The sequence below is a fragment of the Rhinoraja longicauda genome, chromosome 19, assembly GCF_053455715.1.
Source record: "Rhinoraja longicauda isolate Sanriku21f chromosome 19, sRhiLon1.1, whole genome shotgun sequence".
Lineage (NCBI taxonomy): Eukaryota > Metazoa > Chordata > Chondrichthyes > Rajiformes > Arhynchobatidae > Rhinoraja > Rhinoraja longicauda.
In genome coordinates, this window is record NC_135971.1 from 20,237,802 (window position 1) to 20,255,602 (window position 17,801).

The 17,801-nt window shown below is 46.6% G+C and overlaps 1 protein-coding gene across 1 annotated transcript; it reads left to right on the forward strand.

Moving 5' to 3' along the window:
* The first annotated feature begins 1,573 nt into the window (after positions 1–1,573).
* LOC144602878 (putative G-protein coupled receptor 139) lies at positions 1,574–16,581 on the forward strand. The gene is made up of 3 exons (XM_078416000.1): positions 1,574–1,637; positions 13,802–13,937; positions 15,792–16,581. Exons 1-3 carry the CDS (start codon positions 1,574–1,576, stop codon positions 16,579–16,581), a joined length of 990 nt encoding a protein of 329 aa, XP_078272126.1.
* Positions 16,582–17,801: the final 1,220 nt, after the last annotated feature.

Here is a 17,801-nt window from a genome sequence, read left to right on the forward strand (position 1 = left end):
TGTCGATGTGACCACAACTGGTCTCATTGAAAATACACCAGCGAATAATAGTTCAGATATCTGTCCTAGATCTCCTCCATTGTCAGAGGATCAACACAAATTGGACGAACAGCATCTCATAATTCGCTTGTCGACACAAAATGCTGGAGTAACTCAGCCGGTCAGGCAGCATCTCGGAAGAGAAGGAATGGGTGACGCTTCGGGTCGAGACCCTTCTTCACTCCGAAGAAGGGTCTCGACCCGAAACGTCACCCATTGTTTCTCTTCTGAGAAGCTGCCTGACCCGCTGAGTTACTCCAGCATTTTGGGCCTACCTTCGATTTCAACCAGCATCTGCTGTTTTGTTTCCTATTCATATTTCGTTTGGGCAGCTATCCGGTGAAATCACATCACCCATGAGGTTTAAGTATAGATTTTGGCTTAGGTCTATTATTGTCTTTGGAGTGCGTACAATCCCCGTACAGACAGCACCCGTGGTCAGAATCAAACCCGGGTCTCTGGCGCTGTGAGGCAGCAACTCTACCGCTGAGCCACCGTGTTGTTTCATCGACTCCTTACACACTTCGGGGCAATTTACAGAGTCCAATTAACCGACAAAATCTTTGGGATGTGGGAGGAACCGGAGCACCCGGAGGAAACCCACGTGGTCACAGGGAGAACGTGCAAACTCCACACACGGAGGTCAGGATCGAACCCCTGGCCTCTGGTGCTGTGAGGCAGCAGCTCTACCATCTAGAGTCATGGTGATGGAGTCATGCAGCGTGGAAACAGGCCTTTTGGCCCAACCTGCCCATGCCGTCCAACAAGCCCCCCGTCTACACATTTGCCACTGTGCCGCCCCCATCTCGTATTCACAAGTGTCTCGTTAAAGCACCCTACAACTTTCCACAGATGGCACTCCGCAGGATCGCATATCAGTAGTGGCGCAGCGGTAGACTTGCTGCCTAACAGGGCCAGAGACCCGGGTGTGATCCTGGCCACGGGTGCTGTCTGCACTGAGTTAGTACGTTCTGCCCGTGACGGCGTGGAATTTCGCCGGGTGCTCTGGTTTCCTCCCACACTCAAAAGGCGCGCGAGTTTGTAAGTTAATTGGTTTGGTGAATTTGTAAATTGTCCCTAGTGTGCAGTATCGTGCACGTGTACATGGTAATCGCTAGTCCGGCGTGGTTTAGGTGGGCTGTATCACTAAAGTCTCAAGTCTAAATGTCGTTCCCTTTACCTGTATCTGTACACTGTGGTTGGCTTGATTGTAATCGTGTTCAGTTCAGTTTAATTTATTGTCTCGTGTACCGAGGTACAGTGAAAAGCTTTTTTTACAGGCTAACCAGACAGCAGAAGGACAAGACAACTAAACTAAACTAAACTAAACTAAACTAGTGATGTATGACAGCAGCCTGTGAATGCAGTGTTTTCTCTGAGGGTCATAGAGGTCTCATGAGTACTGGGTTGCGAAACCTTTCGTTGAATATTTGCTCTGGTTAATGACATGGATGACGCATGAGGCCATCTACTCACGTATAAATCGTACCGTTTCCAAAGCACCCCTTCACCCAGCGCCCCCTTTCACCAGAGCATGGGAACGTACGCACTTCACATCGAGATCTTCTATCCGATTGTGGCAGCCATTGGTGTGCCTGGTAAGTCGTTTCATTCTCCGTCCCTTCCCTACCCGAGATGGCGTACGAGTTTCACTGTCGTCCTGTAGTGTTTCACTGCCTGTATAACTCGTTATCACAGAGCCCACAGCCAACAATAGACCATCATGGGCTCTCTCGTTCCTTGATCGTCGTTACTTTATGCATATCGTTCATCCATTCGCTCTTTGTCTCTCTCTGTATCACCGACTATGTCTCTCGTTCCCCTTTCTCCTGACTAGTCTGAAGAAAGGTCTCGACCCGAAATGTCACATATTCCTTTTCTCCAGAGATGCTGTCTGACCGCTGAGTTACTCCAGCTTTTTGTGCCTATTACCAGAAAGATGCCTGCTTTAGCGCGAATCAGCTAAAAGGAGAAGTCGGACAGATTTGTATTGTTTTCTCTGGAACGCCGGAGGTTGAGGGGAGACCTGATAGAAATATATATATAATTATGAGGGGAATAGATAGGGTGGACAGTCAGAACGTTTCCAACAGGGTGGACATATCAAAGACGAAGGGGGCATTGCTTCAAGATGAGAGGGGCAGAGTGTAAACGAGATGTATGGGCCACATCTTTACACAGAGGCACATCTTTACGGGGGACATCTTTACACTTTACTCGGTTTCTTTACGCAGAGTGTGGTGGGTACCCGGAACGCGCTGTCAGAGGAGGTGGTGGAGGCACATGCAATAGTGGCATTTAAGAGGCTTTTGATCGGCACAATGATGTGCAGGGAAATGAGGGCTATGGATCACGATCAGACAGAGGAGATTAGTTTAGGAAGGAACTACAGATGCTGGTTAACATCGAATATAGACACAAAATGCTGGAGTAACTCAGCGGGACAGGCAGCATCTCTGGAGAGGAGGAACGGGTGACATTTCGGGTCGAGACCCTTCTTCGGACGGTTTATCGTGGCATCGTGTTTGGCCGTGACATTGTGGGCCGAAAGCCTGTTGTTCGAGGTTCTAAGTACCGGACATTGATTTAAAGTGAGGGGGGAGGGGGGATTTAATAGTAATCTGGGGGGTATTGTTTCAGACAAAGGGTGGTGGGTGTATGAAATGAGCTGCCAGAGGAGGTAGCTGAGGCTGGAACTATCACAACGTTTAAGAAAGGTCTGGACAGGTACATGATAGCAGGTTCAGAGGAATATGTGCCCGAGGCAGGCAGGTGGGATTAGTGTAGATGGGGCATGTTGGTCGGAGTGGGCAAGTTGGGCCGAAGGGCCTGTTGCCACTCTGTAATACGCTAAGACTGTGACGCTCAGTAGACGGGGTAGGTTTAGAGGTAGATAGATCAAACGCTGGCTGGTGGGGCTAGTGTACATTGGACATGTTGGGACAGTTTCCACACTGTATGATTCCACAGTACTGTTCTATGTTCTAAGATAAAACAATCTCATCTGCCTGTGAGTGATTCATGATCACGGCGGCACGGTGGCGCAGCGGTAGAGTTGCTGCCTTACAGCAAATGCAGCGCCGGAGACTCAAGTTCGATCCTGACTACGGGCGCCGTCTGTACGGAGTTTGTACGTTTTCCCCGTGACCTGAGTGGGGTTTCTCCGAGATCTTCGGTTTCCTCCCACAGACGTGCAGGTATGTAGGTTAATTGACTGGGTGAATGTAAAAATTTCCCTAGTGTGTGTAGGATAGTGTTAATGTTCGGGGATCGCTGGGCGGCGCGGACTCGGTGGGCCGAAGGGCCTGTTTCCGCGCTGTATCTTTAAAATCCCCCCAAAATCTTTTTTAAATCTCTCCGTTCCCCATGCATCAATGTGTACGAGTGGTTCGGTCCAGCTGTGGTGCGAGACCCACTCCACAGTACAGGGCACACCAGCATGCTATCTCAGATATTATTGGGAAGCCACCACACTTGACATCGTACAGTTCCTTTGAGAGGAACAAGGAGTTACAGTGTAAGGTGTCTGAAGAAGGGTCGTGATCCGAAATGTAACCTATTGCTTTTCTCCAGGGATGCTGTCTGACCCGCTGTGTTACCCAGGGTCGTTGTGTATAGATTCAAGGTGTAACGGAGATGTGTGAGTTGATTTCTCTGCATCCGTTGTGCCAGTCAGTGTTCAGAGTCAGGGCAACGATGAGATTGTTTACTTTTGTGCTCTTGGTTTCCGTGCCAAGGGAAGACGGATTGTCTATCATTGGGTAGGAAGTCGCTGGCCGGCGCAGTCCCGACGGGCCGAGGGGCCTCTTTCCACGCTGTATTTCTTAAAACCTAAAGTTAGGTGTAGCACGGTGACGCAGCGGTAGAGTTGCTGGCTTACACAATTTTATCGGTGAATGCGTGGAATGTGCCGCCAGGGTCTTTAGATTTTAGGTTTAGAGATACAGCACGGAAGCAGGCCCTTCGGTCCACCGAGTCCGCGCCGACCGGCGATTTACACTATCCCACACACACAGAACAATTTACAATTTTACCGAAGCGAAGTCTGTGGAGTCCGGGAGGAAACCGGAACACCCGTAGAAAAGCCACAAACTCCGGACAGATAGCACCGGTAGTCAGGATCGAACCTGGGTCGCTGGCGCTGTGAAGCAGCAACTCTACCGCTGCGCCACTATGGCGGTAGTGGCGGAGGCAGATATGCTAGAGGTGTTTAAGGGGCTTGTGAATTGGCACACGGACATTCAGGGAACGGATGGCAATGGATTATGTGCAGGCGGATAAGAGTTGGTCTTGTGGGATGAAGGGGCTGTTTTTGTGCTGCACTGTTCTTTGTTCCCTGATCTAAGTTCTATGTCTCTTCATTGTTTTGGCTGCAGAGTTGATTTCTCTGCATCCGTTGTGCCATTCAGTGTTGAGAGTCAGGGCAACGATGAGATTGCTTACTTTTGTGCTCTTGGTTTCCGTGCCAAGGGAAGACGGATTGTCTCTATCATTGGGTAGGAAGTCGCTGGCCGGCGCAGTCCCGACGGGCCGAGGGGCCTCTTTCCACGCTGTATTTCTTAAAACCTAAAGTTAGGTGTAGCACGGTGACGCAGCGGTAGAGTTGCTGGCTTACACAATTTTATCGGTGAATGCGTGGAATGTGCCGCCAGGGTCTTTAGATTTTAGGTTTAGAGATACAGCACGGAAGCAGGCCCTTCGGTCCACCGAGTCCGCGCCGACCGGCGATTTACACTATCCCACACACACAGAACAATTTACAATTTTACCGAAGCGAAGTCTGTGGAGTCCGGGAGGAAACCGGAACACCCGTAGAAAAGCCACAAACTCCGGACAGATAGCACCGGTAGTCAGGATCGAACCTGGGTCGCTGGCGCTGTGAAGCAGCAACTCTACCGCTGCGCCACTATGGCGGTAGTGGCGGAGGCAGATATGCTAGAGGTGTTTAAGGGGCTTGTGAATTGGCACACGGACATTCAGGGAACGGATGGCAATGGATTATGTGCAGGCGGATAAGAGTTGGTCTTGTGGGATGAAGGGGCTGTTTTTGTGCTGCACTGTTCTTTGTTCCCTGATCTAAGTTCTATGTCTCTTCATTGTTTTGGCTGCAGAGTTGATTTCTCTGCATCCGTTGTGCCATTCAGTGTTGAGAGTCAGGGCAACGATGAGATTGCTTACTTTTGTGCTCTTGGTTTCCGTGCCAAGGGAAGACGGATTGTCTCTATCATTCGGCAGGAAGTCGCTGGCCGGCGCAGTCCCGACGGGCCGAGGGGCTTCTTTCCACGCTGCATTTCTTAAAACCTAAAGTTAGGTGTAGCACGGTGACGCAGCGGTAGAGTTGCTGCCTTACAGCGAATGAGACCCGGGTTCGATCCCGACTACGGGTCCTGGCCGTACGGAGTTTGTACGTTCTCTAATAATGTTAGTGTGCGGGGATCACTGGTCGGCGCGGACCCGGTGGGCCGACGGGCCTGTTTCCGCGCTGTATCTCTAAGCTAAACTGAGTGGCGCAGAGGCAGAGGTAGAGTTGCTGCCACGCAGCGCAAAAGCCCTGGGTTCGATCCTGGGCTCGGGTGTTGTGTGTGGACTGGATAGAGTGAATGTGAAGGGCCCATCAAGTCCATTCCAACATTCAATCATGGCTGATCTATCGTCTCCTCTCACCTCCATTCACCTGCCTTCTCCCAGTAACCTTTAACAACCTTAAAGGCCAAGAACCTGTCAATCTCCGGTTTAGAAATACCCAATTACTTGGCCTCCACCGACTTGGCCGTCTTTGGCAATGAATTGGATGGAAAATTGGTTGACAGACAGAAAGCAAAGAGTGGGGATAAATGGGTCCCTTTCGGAATGGCAGGCAGTGACCAGTGGGTTACCCGGAAGGTTCGGTGCTGGGACCCCAGCTATTTACGATATACATTAATGACTTAGATGAAGGGATTAAAAGTACCATTAGCAAATTTGCAGACGATACTAAGCTGGGGGTAGTGTGAATTATGAGGAAGATGCAATAAGGTGCAGGGTGACTTGGACAGGTTTATTAAAAAAAAAATTATTTAAATTTTAACAAAACAAATACATGTATGAACTCATAGTACGCGATGGTACCTACATTATAAATTCGATTATACATTTAAATTCGATTATACCTGTATTGTTCTGTATTATCTCCCCACCCACAACCCCCCTCCCCCCACCCCCCAGTTAGAAAAAAGAGGAAAAAGGAGAAGAAGAAAGATAAAGAAATAAAATTTTTAAAAAAGGAAAGAAAGAAAGAAAGAAGAAAGAAGGGAACCTGGAGACAAGAAGGAAACACTTCCGGCTAATTTCTTATTAAATTCTTTTTAGGGGTATCAAAACAATCGTGAAATTAAATATTTCCAATTCTTAATCCTAGTTTTAAAGTGAATGGGTTCCAAAGTTTCAAAAAGAAATCATATTTATCTCTCAGATTATAAGTAGCTTTTTCTAATGGGATACAACTACGCATTTCTGCATACCATCTTGCAATTCTTATTTCATTGTGATCTTTCCAAGTGACCGTCACACATTTTTTTGCTATTGCTATTACTATTTTGAGAAATCTTTCCTGATATTTATCTAAAATTAATCTTGGTAATATTCCTTTAGTATCTCCCAATAAAAACAACCTTGAATCCAATGGTATGGTCTTATTCATCAATTGTTCCAAAAAGTTTTTTAGGTCTTTCCAAAAAGGAGTTACCTTAGGACATGCCCATGTGGAGTGTAAAAAAGTACCCACATCCTGGTTGCATCTAAAACAAATTTCAGGTAAATTTGGATTTAAATTGTTTAATTTTTTCGGAGTTAAATATAGTTGATGTAAAAAATTGTATTGTACTAAACTATATCTCACATTAATAGTATTTTTCATACTTTCTAAACACAATCTTTCCCAACTTGGTTCATCAATGCTAATGTTCAGATCTGTTTCCCATCTTTGTCTTGATTTTCGAATTCCTGTCTTTGGACTAGATTTTTGTAACAATTTAAACATTGAAGATATAATTTTTTTAGTTCCCTTGCCCTGAATCAGGGATTCAATTCCTTTAATTTGAAATAAAAACATTGAATTACCTAACTTTTCCCTTAAATAAGATTGTAATTGATAATAGAAAAAAATACTATTCCCTGGAATTTGATATTTGTTTCTCAATTGAGAAAATGTCAAAAAATTATTTCCTTCGTAGCAATCTCCCATATGTTTAATACCCTTCTGTTCCCAGACTTGTAATATTTGATTATTCCAAGCAAACGGCAGTAATCTATTTTTTACTAATGGAGATTTAGCTGTTAGAAAAAATCTTTTATCATTAGCTTTAACTGTTTTCAACAATATCTATCTATCTATCTATCTATCTTCTATCTATCTTCTATCTATCTATCTTCTTCTATCTATCTTATTAAAAGTCAGATCTCGTGAATATATGTTATGTATGTATCTGTGATTTCGCTGATTACGGCAAAACGGTAAACCGTAGCGCCACGATTTATGCGCCGCCTTAATCACCACGTTGACAGCTGCTGGAAACTGGTTTTTTAATTTATTTTGGTCGCATATTTTTGAAGTTACAGAGGTTTTAAAGCGCCGCGCCCCCCCCCCCCCCCTGATTTATTGAGGGTTTTTAGGGGGGCGCTGTGGTGCGTCTGTGCTCAGTACGCATGCGCGGCATCTCCTCACTTGTATATATATTTCACTGATTCGGCTGATTACGGCAAAACGGTCACCCGTAGCGCCACAATTTTTGCACCGCTTAATCACACCACTGGACGCTTGCCGAAAATGATGTTTTTATTTAATTCGGTCGTTTATTTTTTAAGTTACAGAGGTTTAAAAGTAAATATATTTTTTCTCTCAGTTATTTCGGCCGATTTCGGCAAAAACGGTGAACCGTAGCGCCACGATTTTTGCACCGCCTTAATCACCACGCTGAACGCTGCTGGAAAATGGTTTTTTTTATTTGATGCTGTCGCGTAGTTGTTAAGGTACAGAGGTTTTAGTAAAAAATTAAAAAAATCTGCCGTTTTTTCAATTGCCTTCAGCGTGTGACGTAAAAAAGCTTGCGCAACCCCCCTCCTACTGATTTATTGAAGGATTTCAGCGTGGCACTGCTGTGCGTCTGTGCGTATGGGCTCACCCCTCCTCTCTCCCCTTGCTTCTCTCTTCTCTCCCACAACCGGGAGACCCTCTCCCCGCTATCCCCCCCCCCTCGGACCTTTCACTGATGCGCTCCCCCGCCCCCCACGGACCTTTCACTAATGCGCTCCCCGCCCCCCCCCCCCCCCCGGGACCTGTTGGTGCTGGGGGCAAGAGAGAGTAGAGGAAAGGGGTGTGCTGGGGAAAGGGGGGAGAGTAAGAGTGTGTCTGGGGGAGAGAGAATGGTGGCGGGGTCTGATAATGGGGACTGGGGAGGGGGACAACAGGGGTCGTCCGGAGGTGGCTTGGTGGTGGGGGAAATGGGGATACTGGGAAAAGGGGAGGTCCCCCTCCCTCCCCCCTTCCCCCCTCCCCTCCCCCTCCCTCCCCCCTCCCCCCCTACCCCCCTCCCTCCCCTCTCCCTCCCCCCCTTCCCCCCTCCCCTCCCCCTCCCCTCTCCCTCCCTCCCTTCCCCCCTCCCCTCCCCCTCCCTCCCCTCCCTCCCCCCTCCTTCCCCCTCCCCCCCTACCCCCCTCCCTCCCCTCTCCCTCCCCCCTCCCCCCTTCCCCCCTCCCCTCCCCCTCCCTCCCCCTCCCCTCCCCCCTCCACCCCTCCCTCATCCCTCCCTCCCTCCCCTTCCCTCCCCCCACTCCCCTCCTGGTTACAATGGAAACCCTTCGAGGACGGGCCCAACGGGCACACTTGTGCTAGCATATTACTAAAACTCAGATTTTGTGAATATATGTTATGTATGTATCTGTGATTTCGCTGAGTACGGCAAAACGGTAAACCGCACCGCCTTAATCACCACGCTGAACGCTGCTGGAAAATGATTTTTTTGTTTGATTCGGTCGCGTACTTTTTAAGTTACAGAGGTTTTAGTAAAAATTAAAAAAATCCAGCCGTTTTTTCAATTGCCTTCAGCGTGTGACGTCAAAAAACTCGCGCAACCCCCCTCCTGCTGATTTATTGAAGGCTTTCAGCGTGGCGCTGCTGTGCGTCTGTGCGTATGGGCTCACCTCTCCTCTCTCCCCTTGCTTCTCTCCTCTCTCACACACCCGGGAGACCATCTCCCCGCTATCCCCCCAACCCAGGACCTTTCACTAATGCGCTCCCCTGCACCCCCCCCCCCCCCGGACCTTTCACTCATCCGCTCCCCCGCCCCCCCCCCCCCCAGGGCCATTAACAGATGCTAAGAGTGTGGGGCTGGGGGATGAGAAAATGGGGGGTGTGGGGACGGGCCCAACGTCTTAGCAAAGGTGATTCTTGATCCTTAACTAATAGCTTCGCTTCCCATTTATAGATAAATTCTTCTGGGCATAGTTCTTTTATTTTATCCATTTCAATTTTAACCCATGCTGTTTTTCCACCCTCTTGATAAAAGGATGAAATAAAACTCATTTGTGCTGCCAGATAGTAATTTTTAAAATTTGGTAATTGCAGTCCACCTAATTCAAATTTCCATGTTAATTTTTCCATAGACACTCTTGGCATTTTACCTTTCCAAAGAAAATTTCTCGCAATTTTATTCAATTCTTGAAAAAAATTATTTGGTAAAGGGATAGGCAGTGTTTGAAATAAATACTGTAACCTCGGAAAAATATTCATCTTAATACAGTTCACTCTCCCTAGCAATATAATTGGAAGATTCATCCATTTCTTCAAGTCCTCCTCAATTTTTTTATTTAGTGGTTTATAATTTAGTTTATACAGATTATTTAACTTCTTATCTACTTTAACCCCTAAGTACTTCATGCCTTCTTTTTGCCATTTAAATTGACTTTCTCTTTTACATTGATCATAATTACCTTCAGAAAGAGGCATTATTTCAGTTTTATCTTTATTAATTTTATATCCTGATACTTTCCCATATTCTTCCAGTCTGAAATATAATTTTCTTAAGGATTCCAATGGTCTAGTAAGACAAAGTAAAACATCATCTGCAAATAAAGTAATTTTGTGATTTTCCTGATTCACTTTAAATCCTTCAATGTCTAAATCTGATCTTATTAGCTCTGCCAGAGGTTCAATGGCCAATACAAATAAAGCCGGTGACAAGGGACATCCCTGTCTACTAGATCTTTCCAAATTAAATGATTGAGAAGATTGGCCATTTGTCACCACTTTGGCTTTAGGTTGTTTATAAAGAGCTTTTACCCAGTTAATGAAACCATTTCCTAATCCGTACTTCTCTAATACTTTAAATAAAAAATTCCATTCTAACCTGTCAAACGCCTTTTCAGCATCTAAAGCAACTGCTACGCTCAATTCCTTTCTTTTCTGCGCTAAATGTAAAATACTTATAAATCTTGCTACATTATCAGATATTTTCCTTTTTCTGACAAATCCAGTTCGGTCCTCTTTAACCAGCTTCGGTAAATATTCTGCCAATCTCCTTGCCAAAAGTTTAGCAACTATTTTATAATCTGCATTCAACAATGATATTGGTCTATAAGAACATGCATTTAAAGGGTCTTTCCCTTTTTTAAAAATTACGGTTATAATTGCCAGTGAGTAGGATTCTGGTAATGTAGGTTTTTTCCGCTTGATGTATCACTTCCATAAATACTGGTAACAACAAATCTTTAAATTTTTTATAGAACTCAGGCGGGAAACCATCTTCCCCTGGAGATTTATTACTTGGTAAAGAATATAATACTTCCTCCACCTCTCTCAAAGTAAAGGAGGCATTTAGTCCCATCTGCTCCTCATTAGAGATTGTTGGTAATTGTATCTTGGATAAAAAATTATTTATCTTAATTTCATCCTTTTCAGATTCAGAATGGTACAGATTAGTGTGGAATTGCTTAAATATCTCATTCATTTCTCTAGGTTTATAAGTAATAATGTTTTGATCTGTTCTAATTGAATTTATTGTTCTTGATATTTGTTCTTCTTTCAGTTGCCATGCCAATACCTTGTGCGCTCTTTCTCCTAATTCATAATATCTTTGGTTAGTACGTAATATTAGTTTTTCTGTTCTGTAAGTATGTAAAGTATTTTATTGAAATTTTTTATTTGCAAGTTGTGTTTTTTTCGTATCTGAAGAAGTTTTCTGTAAGTCTTTTTCTAATACAGTGATTTCTTTTTCTAATCTTTCAGATTCCTTCCTATAGTCTTTCTTTATCTTAGATGAGTAGCTTATAATTTGGCCTCTCAAATAAGCCTTCATTGCATCCCATACAATAAATTTATCATCAACTGAATTTAAATTTGTTTCCAAAAATAATTCAATTTGTCCTCGAATAAAATCACAAAAGTCTTGCCTTTTCAATAGTAAAGAGTTGAGTCTCCATCTATAGACTGACTGTTCTTTATCTGGCATCGTAATTTTCATTAATAATGGTGAGTGATCCGATAACAATCTAGCCTTGTAATCTATTTGTATTATTCTACCCCTTAATTGAGCTGAAATCAAAAATAGATCTATTCTAGAATATGTATCACGTCTATTGGAATAGAAGGAGTAGTCTCTTTCCCTGGGATGGCTTTTCCTCCAAACATCTATTAAATTTAAAATTTCCATTAAATTCAAGGTTGTCTTCGCTGCTCTTGTCCTTGTCGTTGTCCTTGATGATCTATCCATTACTGGATCTAAACAAAAATTGAAATCTCCCCCTATCAATATATTTTCATGTGCTTCCGCCAGATTTAAAAAGGTACCATGCAGAAACTTCTCATCATCTATATTTGGTGCATATATATTCATTCAGGTCCACAATTCTGAGAAAATTTGACAATGTACCATTACAAATCTACCTACTGAGTCACTTACAATATTTTGTATCTTAATTGGTAGCGTTTTCTTAAATAGGATAGCAACCCCTCTTGCTTTTGAGTTAAAAGAAGATGCGACCATACTTCCTACCCAATCTCTCTTTAACTTTCGATGCTCTTTTTCCATTAGATGTGTTTCTTGCAAGAAAGCTATATCTACTTCCAATTTTTTCATCTGTGTTAAAATTCTCTTCCTTTTTATCGGTCCATTTAACCCATTCACATTATAGCTTAAAACTTTTAATGTGTTATCCAATTCATTCCTTTTTTTTCATTTTTTTTTTTCACTTTTCCTTTTTTTTTCATTTTTCCTTACCTTGATACCCCTTCCGGTATTTACCTTCTGCCGTATTTCAGTGTGCTCCCCTCCATAGTCCAGGTATAAAAACAGAAAAGAAATAAGAAAGATAGAGAAATAGACCTTCCCTTTAATGTTGTCAATAAATAGATTAGCAACATTACCCCCCTCTATTATACGAGGTGTGACTTGGACAGGTTGTGTGAGTGGGCGGATACATGGCAGATACAGTTTAATGTAGATAAGTGTGAGGTTATTCACTTTGGAAGTAAGAATAGAAAGGCAGATTATTATCTGAATGGTGTCGAGTTAGGAAGAGGGGATGTTCAACGAGATCTGGGTGTCCTGGTGCATCAGTCACTGAAAGGAAGCATGCAGGTACAGCAGGCAGTGAAGAAAGCCAATGGAATGTTGGCCTTCATAACAAGAGGAGTTGAGTATAGGAGCAAAGAGGTCCTTCTGCAGTTGTACCGGGCCCTGGTGAGACCGCACCTGGAGTACTGTGCGCAGTTTTGGTCTCCAAATTTGAGGAAGGATATTCTTGCTATTGAGGGCGCGCAGCGTAGGTTCACTAGGTTAATTCCCGGAATGGCGGGACTGTCGTATGTTGAAAGCCTGGAGCAATTATGCTTGTATACAATGGAATTTAGAAGGATGAGGGGGGATCTTATCGAAACATATAAGATAATTAGGGGATTGGACACAATAGAGGCAGGAAACATGTTCCCAATGTTGGAGGAGTCCAGAACAAGGGGCCACAGTTTAAGAATAAGGGGTAGACAATTTAGAACGGAGATGAGGAAGAACTTTTTCAATCAGAGAGTGGTGAAGGTGTGGAATTCTCTGCCTCAGAAGGCAGTGGAGGCCAGTTCGTTGGATGCTTTCAAGAGAGAGCTGGATAGAGCTCTTAAGGATAGCGGAGTGAGGGGGTATGGGGAGAAGGCAGGAACGAGATACTGATTGAGAGCGATCAGCCATGATCGCATTGAATGGCGGTGCTGGCTCGAAGGGTTGAATGGCCTACTCCTGCACCTATTGTCTATTGTCTATTGTCTATTGAATTCCACAGATTCACCGCCCTCTGACTGAAGAGATTCCTCCCCATCTTTCCAAAGGAACGTCCGGAATTCTGAGGCTGTGCCCTCTGGTCCAAGACTCTCACACCCGTGGAAACATCCTCCCCACATTCACTCTGTCTGGGCCTTTCATTGTCGTATTCAGTTCAGTTCCGTTTAGTTCATAGTTACGTGTACCGAGGTACAGTGAAAAGTACAGTCAGCGGAAAGGCAAAACGTGATTACAATCGAGCCATTTACAGTGCACAGATACCTGATAAGGGAATAGCGTTTAGTGTATTGTAAAGCCAGCAAGGTCCGATCAAAAATAGTCCGAGGGTCACCAATGAGGTGGATAGTAGTTCAGGACTGCTAAAATTCTGGTTCAATGGATTACAAGGAATTACAGATGCAGTTCGTTGCGCCTCCATCCCATTTCCCTCTTACTTCTCACACTTTTGTGTTTCCTTGCAGCTAACTTGATGTCCTTGGTGATCCTGTTTCGGGGAAAGTGCGGTCTCTCCAAAGACATCACCTGCTACATGATGGCCATGGCGATAGGTGATCTCATGGTTTTGGTCTTCAACGTCATAGTCAGCCAGATACTCAGGTACCTACTGGATACCCGCTTCAACCTCATCTACTGCACGTGTAGGAAGAAACTGCAGATGCTGGTTTATTCCGAGGACAGACATGAAATTCTGGAGTAACTCAGCGGGACAGGCAGCATCTGCGGATGGAAGGAGTGGGTGACGTTTCGGGTCGAGACCCTTCCTCATCCTGAGGCTCAGGGGAGAGGGAGATACAGAGATATGAAAGGGTCAGCTGTAAAAGGGGACGCTGCCACGATATGATACGATACGATAGAACTTTATTTATCCCATGAGGGAAATGTATCTGTCAACTGTCACAAAGCACAAGATACATGAAACAACTGTCATATAGCACAAGATACATGAAACATCTTGTGCTTTATGACAGTTGACAGATTGATTATTAGGATTGTAACATCTGGTCCTACTAATCAATCTGTTAACTGTCAAAGTGATGAGTGGAAAGGATTGGGGATGTGCAAAGATTGGGGGGGGGGGGAGAGTGGGGTGGGGGGGGGGGGTGGAGGGAGTGGAGTCAGTCTACCCCATGACAGAAGGGGGAGGAGTTGCTCAGTTGGATAGCCACAGGGAAGAAGCATATCATGTGGTGTTCTGATCAAGGGAAAAGTAGTATAGACCATTGTTAGCTCGGGGAAGGTGACAACGAAGCAAACAGAGATAAAATTTAGTCAAGGGGGCAGTCAGACCGGTCGGAGAACTGGGAAAGGGATGGGATGGAGAGAGAGCGAATGCAAGGGTTACTTGAAGTTAGAGAAGTCAAGCTGGGGTGTAAGCTGCCCAAACGAAATATGAGGTGCTGTTCCTCCAATTTGCGCTGGGCCTCACTCTCACGGTGGAGGAGGCCCAGGCCAGAAAGGTCAGTGTGGGAATGGGAGGGGGAGTTGAAGTGTTTGGCAAACGGGAGATATACCGGTTCCCGATGTGGCCTCCTGTACACCGGCAAGACAAAGCGTAGACTGGGCGACTATTTCGACGAACACTTGCGCTCGGTTCGCCAAGGCCTGCCGGATCTCCCGGTTGTTAACCATTTTAACCCCACTTCCCTTTCCCACACTGGCCTTTCTGTTCTGGGCCTCCTCCAATGCCAGAGTGAGGCCCAGCGCAAACTGGAGGAACAGCATCTCATCAACCCAACGGTATGAATATTGAAGTCTCCAATTTTAGGTGACCTTACACTAACCTCCTCCAAAGCCCACTCCATTCTCCCCCAGACCATCCCCATCTCTTCCCACGCCTCCCCTCTGCTGTATCCCGCACAGCACTGTAGAACTGGGTTCGATTCTGACCTCGGTGTGCCTGTGTGGAGTTTGTACGTTCTCCCCGTGACTTGCGTGGGTTTTCTCCGGGTGCTCCGGTTTCCTCCCACACTCCAAAGACGTGCAGGTTCGTTGGTTAATTGGCTTCTGTGAAATCCCCTCCCCCCCTTTTGTATGTTTACAAATGTGGAAGGAAACCGGAGCACCCGGGGAAAACCAACGCAGTCACGGGGAGAACGGACAATCTCCGCACAGAGAGCAGCCGTGGTCAGGATCGAACCCGGGTATCTGGCGCTTTGATGCGGCAACTCTACCGCTGCGCCACCGTTCTGACCCGCTTGGTTACTCCAGCGTTTTGTGTCTATTTCTCCCCCCAGAGACGCTGCCTGACCCGCTGCGTTACTCCAGCGTTTTGTGTCTATCTTTTTTCTAGATGCTGCCTGTCCCGCTGCGTTACTCCGGCGTTTTGTGTATATTTCTCCCCCCAGAGACGCTGCCTGACCCGCAGAGTCACTCCGGCGTTTTGTGTCTATTTCTCCCCCCAGAGACGCTGCCTGACCCGCTGAGTCACTCCGGCGTTTCGTGTCCTTTCAGGTACCACTTCCCCGGGTCTCCGCTCCGCTACACGCCCGTGTGCCGGCTCAGTGCCTACCTGCAAGGCTTCAGTTTCCAGCTCAGCACCTGGTTCACCGTATCCTTCACGTGTGACCGTTTCGTGGCTATCTGTTGCCAGAAGCTGAGGCGCACGTATTGCACCGAGAGAACGGCGGCCATGGTGCTGGCGGCGGTAGGAATGGTCAGCGTGTTGACCAACGCGCCCTTGCCTCTCCGCTACCGGCCCTGTTACACCGTGAACAACGCCGACTACGGTTGCTGCCCTGTGCCGGGTGACCTGGAATCCCCGCTGTGGTCCGCCCATCGCTGGGTCTCCAACCTACTCAACACCTTCCTCCCCATACCCGCCCTGCTGCTGCTGAATTCGCTTACCGCCAGGCACATCCTGGGGACCAGCAAGGCCCGGCTGGCCCTGAAGGGCCCTCGGCGGGGGGAGGGGGGCGAAGACCCAGAGGTCAGGAGCCGGAGGGCGTCGGTCGCCCTGCTCTTCGCCGTCTCCGGGAGCTTCGTGGTTCTGGCAGTTCCCATCCTGGTGATCCACGCCTGGGTCGGGCTGAGCGGGACGGTGATGTTCCGCGGCCCCCGCTCGCTGTACGCGGCCGTACAGGTGGCGATGCTGCTGAAGTGCCTCGGTTCCTGCACAAACACCTGTGTTTACGCGCTCACCCAGAGCAAGTTTAGAGCGCAGATGAGCGCCCTGCTCACAGCCCCCTTCGCTGCTCTGTGCGTGGGGGTCGCGGTGAGGGAGAAAGATTTAAGAGGAACCTGAGGGGTTCCCTTCAGCCAAGCTTGCTCACAGTGGCTAACACGGTCCATCTACACTAGTCCCACCTGCCTGCATTTGGCCCATATTCCTCCAAACCTGTCCTATCCATGCACCTGTCTAAATGTTTCTCAAACGTTGTGATAATTAACCCCATGTCCTGTACTTAGAACTTAGAGCTTAGAACTTGGCGCCGGAGCTCAATGTTTTTGCCCCAATGTTCGTGCCAAACACGATGGCAGGATAAGCTGATCTCCATGTGACCGCGTGCGTTTCCTTCCTCAACCTAAATATTTTGTGGGATAATTGGACTCTCCAAATTGCCCATTAGAGTATAGGGCGTCCCCCCTCCCCTATCCTCCTCTCTCCCCTCTCTTCCCCTCTCCCCTCTCCTCCCATCTCCTCCCTCTGCCATCGGGCAAAAGGTACAGAAATATGAAAAACACACTTCCAGTTTCAGTGATAGTTTCTTCCTAACTGAATCATCCTACCACAACCAGAGAGCAGTGCTGAACTACTATCTGCCTCGTTGGTGACCCTCGGACTATCCTTGATCGGTCTATACTGGCTTAACCTTGCAGTGAACGTTATTCCCTTTCCGTGTGTCTGCACATTGTGGACGGCTCGATTGTAATCATGTATTGTCTTTCCGCTGACTGGTTAGCGCGCAACAAAAGCTTTTCACTGTACCTGCGTACACGGGACCATAAACAAACGAAACTATTCCAATTGTGTGCTTCGACGAGAGAGACAGTTACTAACTTTTATTGTACCAGATTTACAATTATACATGAATTGGTAAAGTGGAGAACAGTTAGTCTTTTTTGTTGCTGCAGTAATTAAGGATTAAGAACTGGTAAGACATTTCACACATGCGTGACTTCTCCCTCGAGGTAGAATAAGATCAATACATGTGCCGGAAAGAACTGCAGATGCTGATTTAAATCGAGGGTAGACACAAAAAGCTGGAGTAACTCAGCGGGACAGGCAGCATCTCTGGAGAGAAGGGATGGGTGACGTTTCGGGTCGAGACCCTTCTTCAGACGAGGTGAATAGGTTAGCAGCCAAAGAATCGTATTGATCCAACGTCGGGTTCATTTGGTAAAAGACCTATTCAAATGTACCGCCCAGATTAGGGGGGTACGGTGGCGTGGCGGGAGAGTAGCTGCCTTGCTGCGCCAGGGACCCGGGTTCGATCCTGACTACGGGTCTGCCTGCCCGGAGTT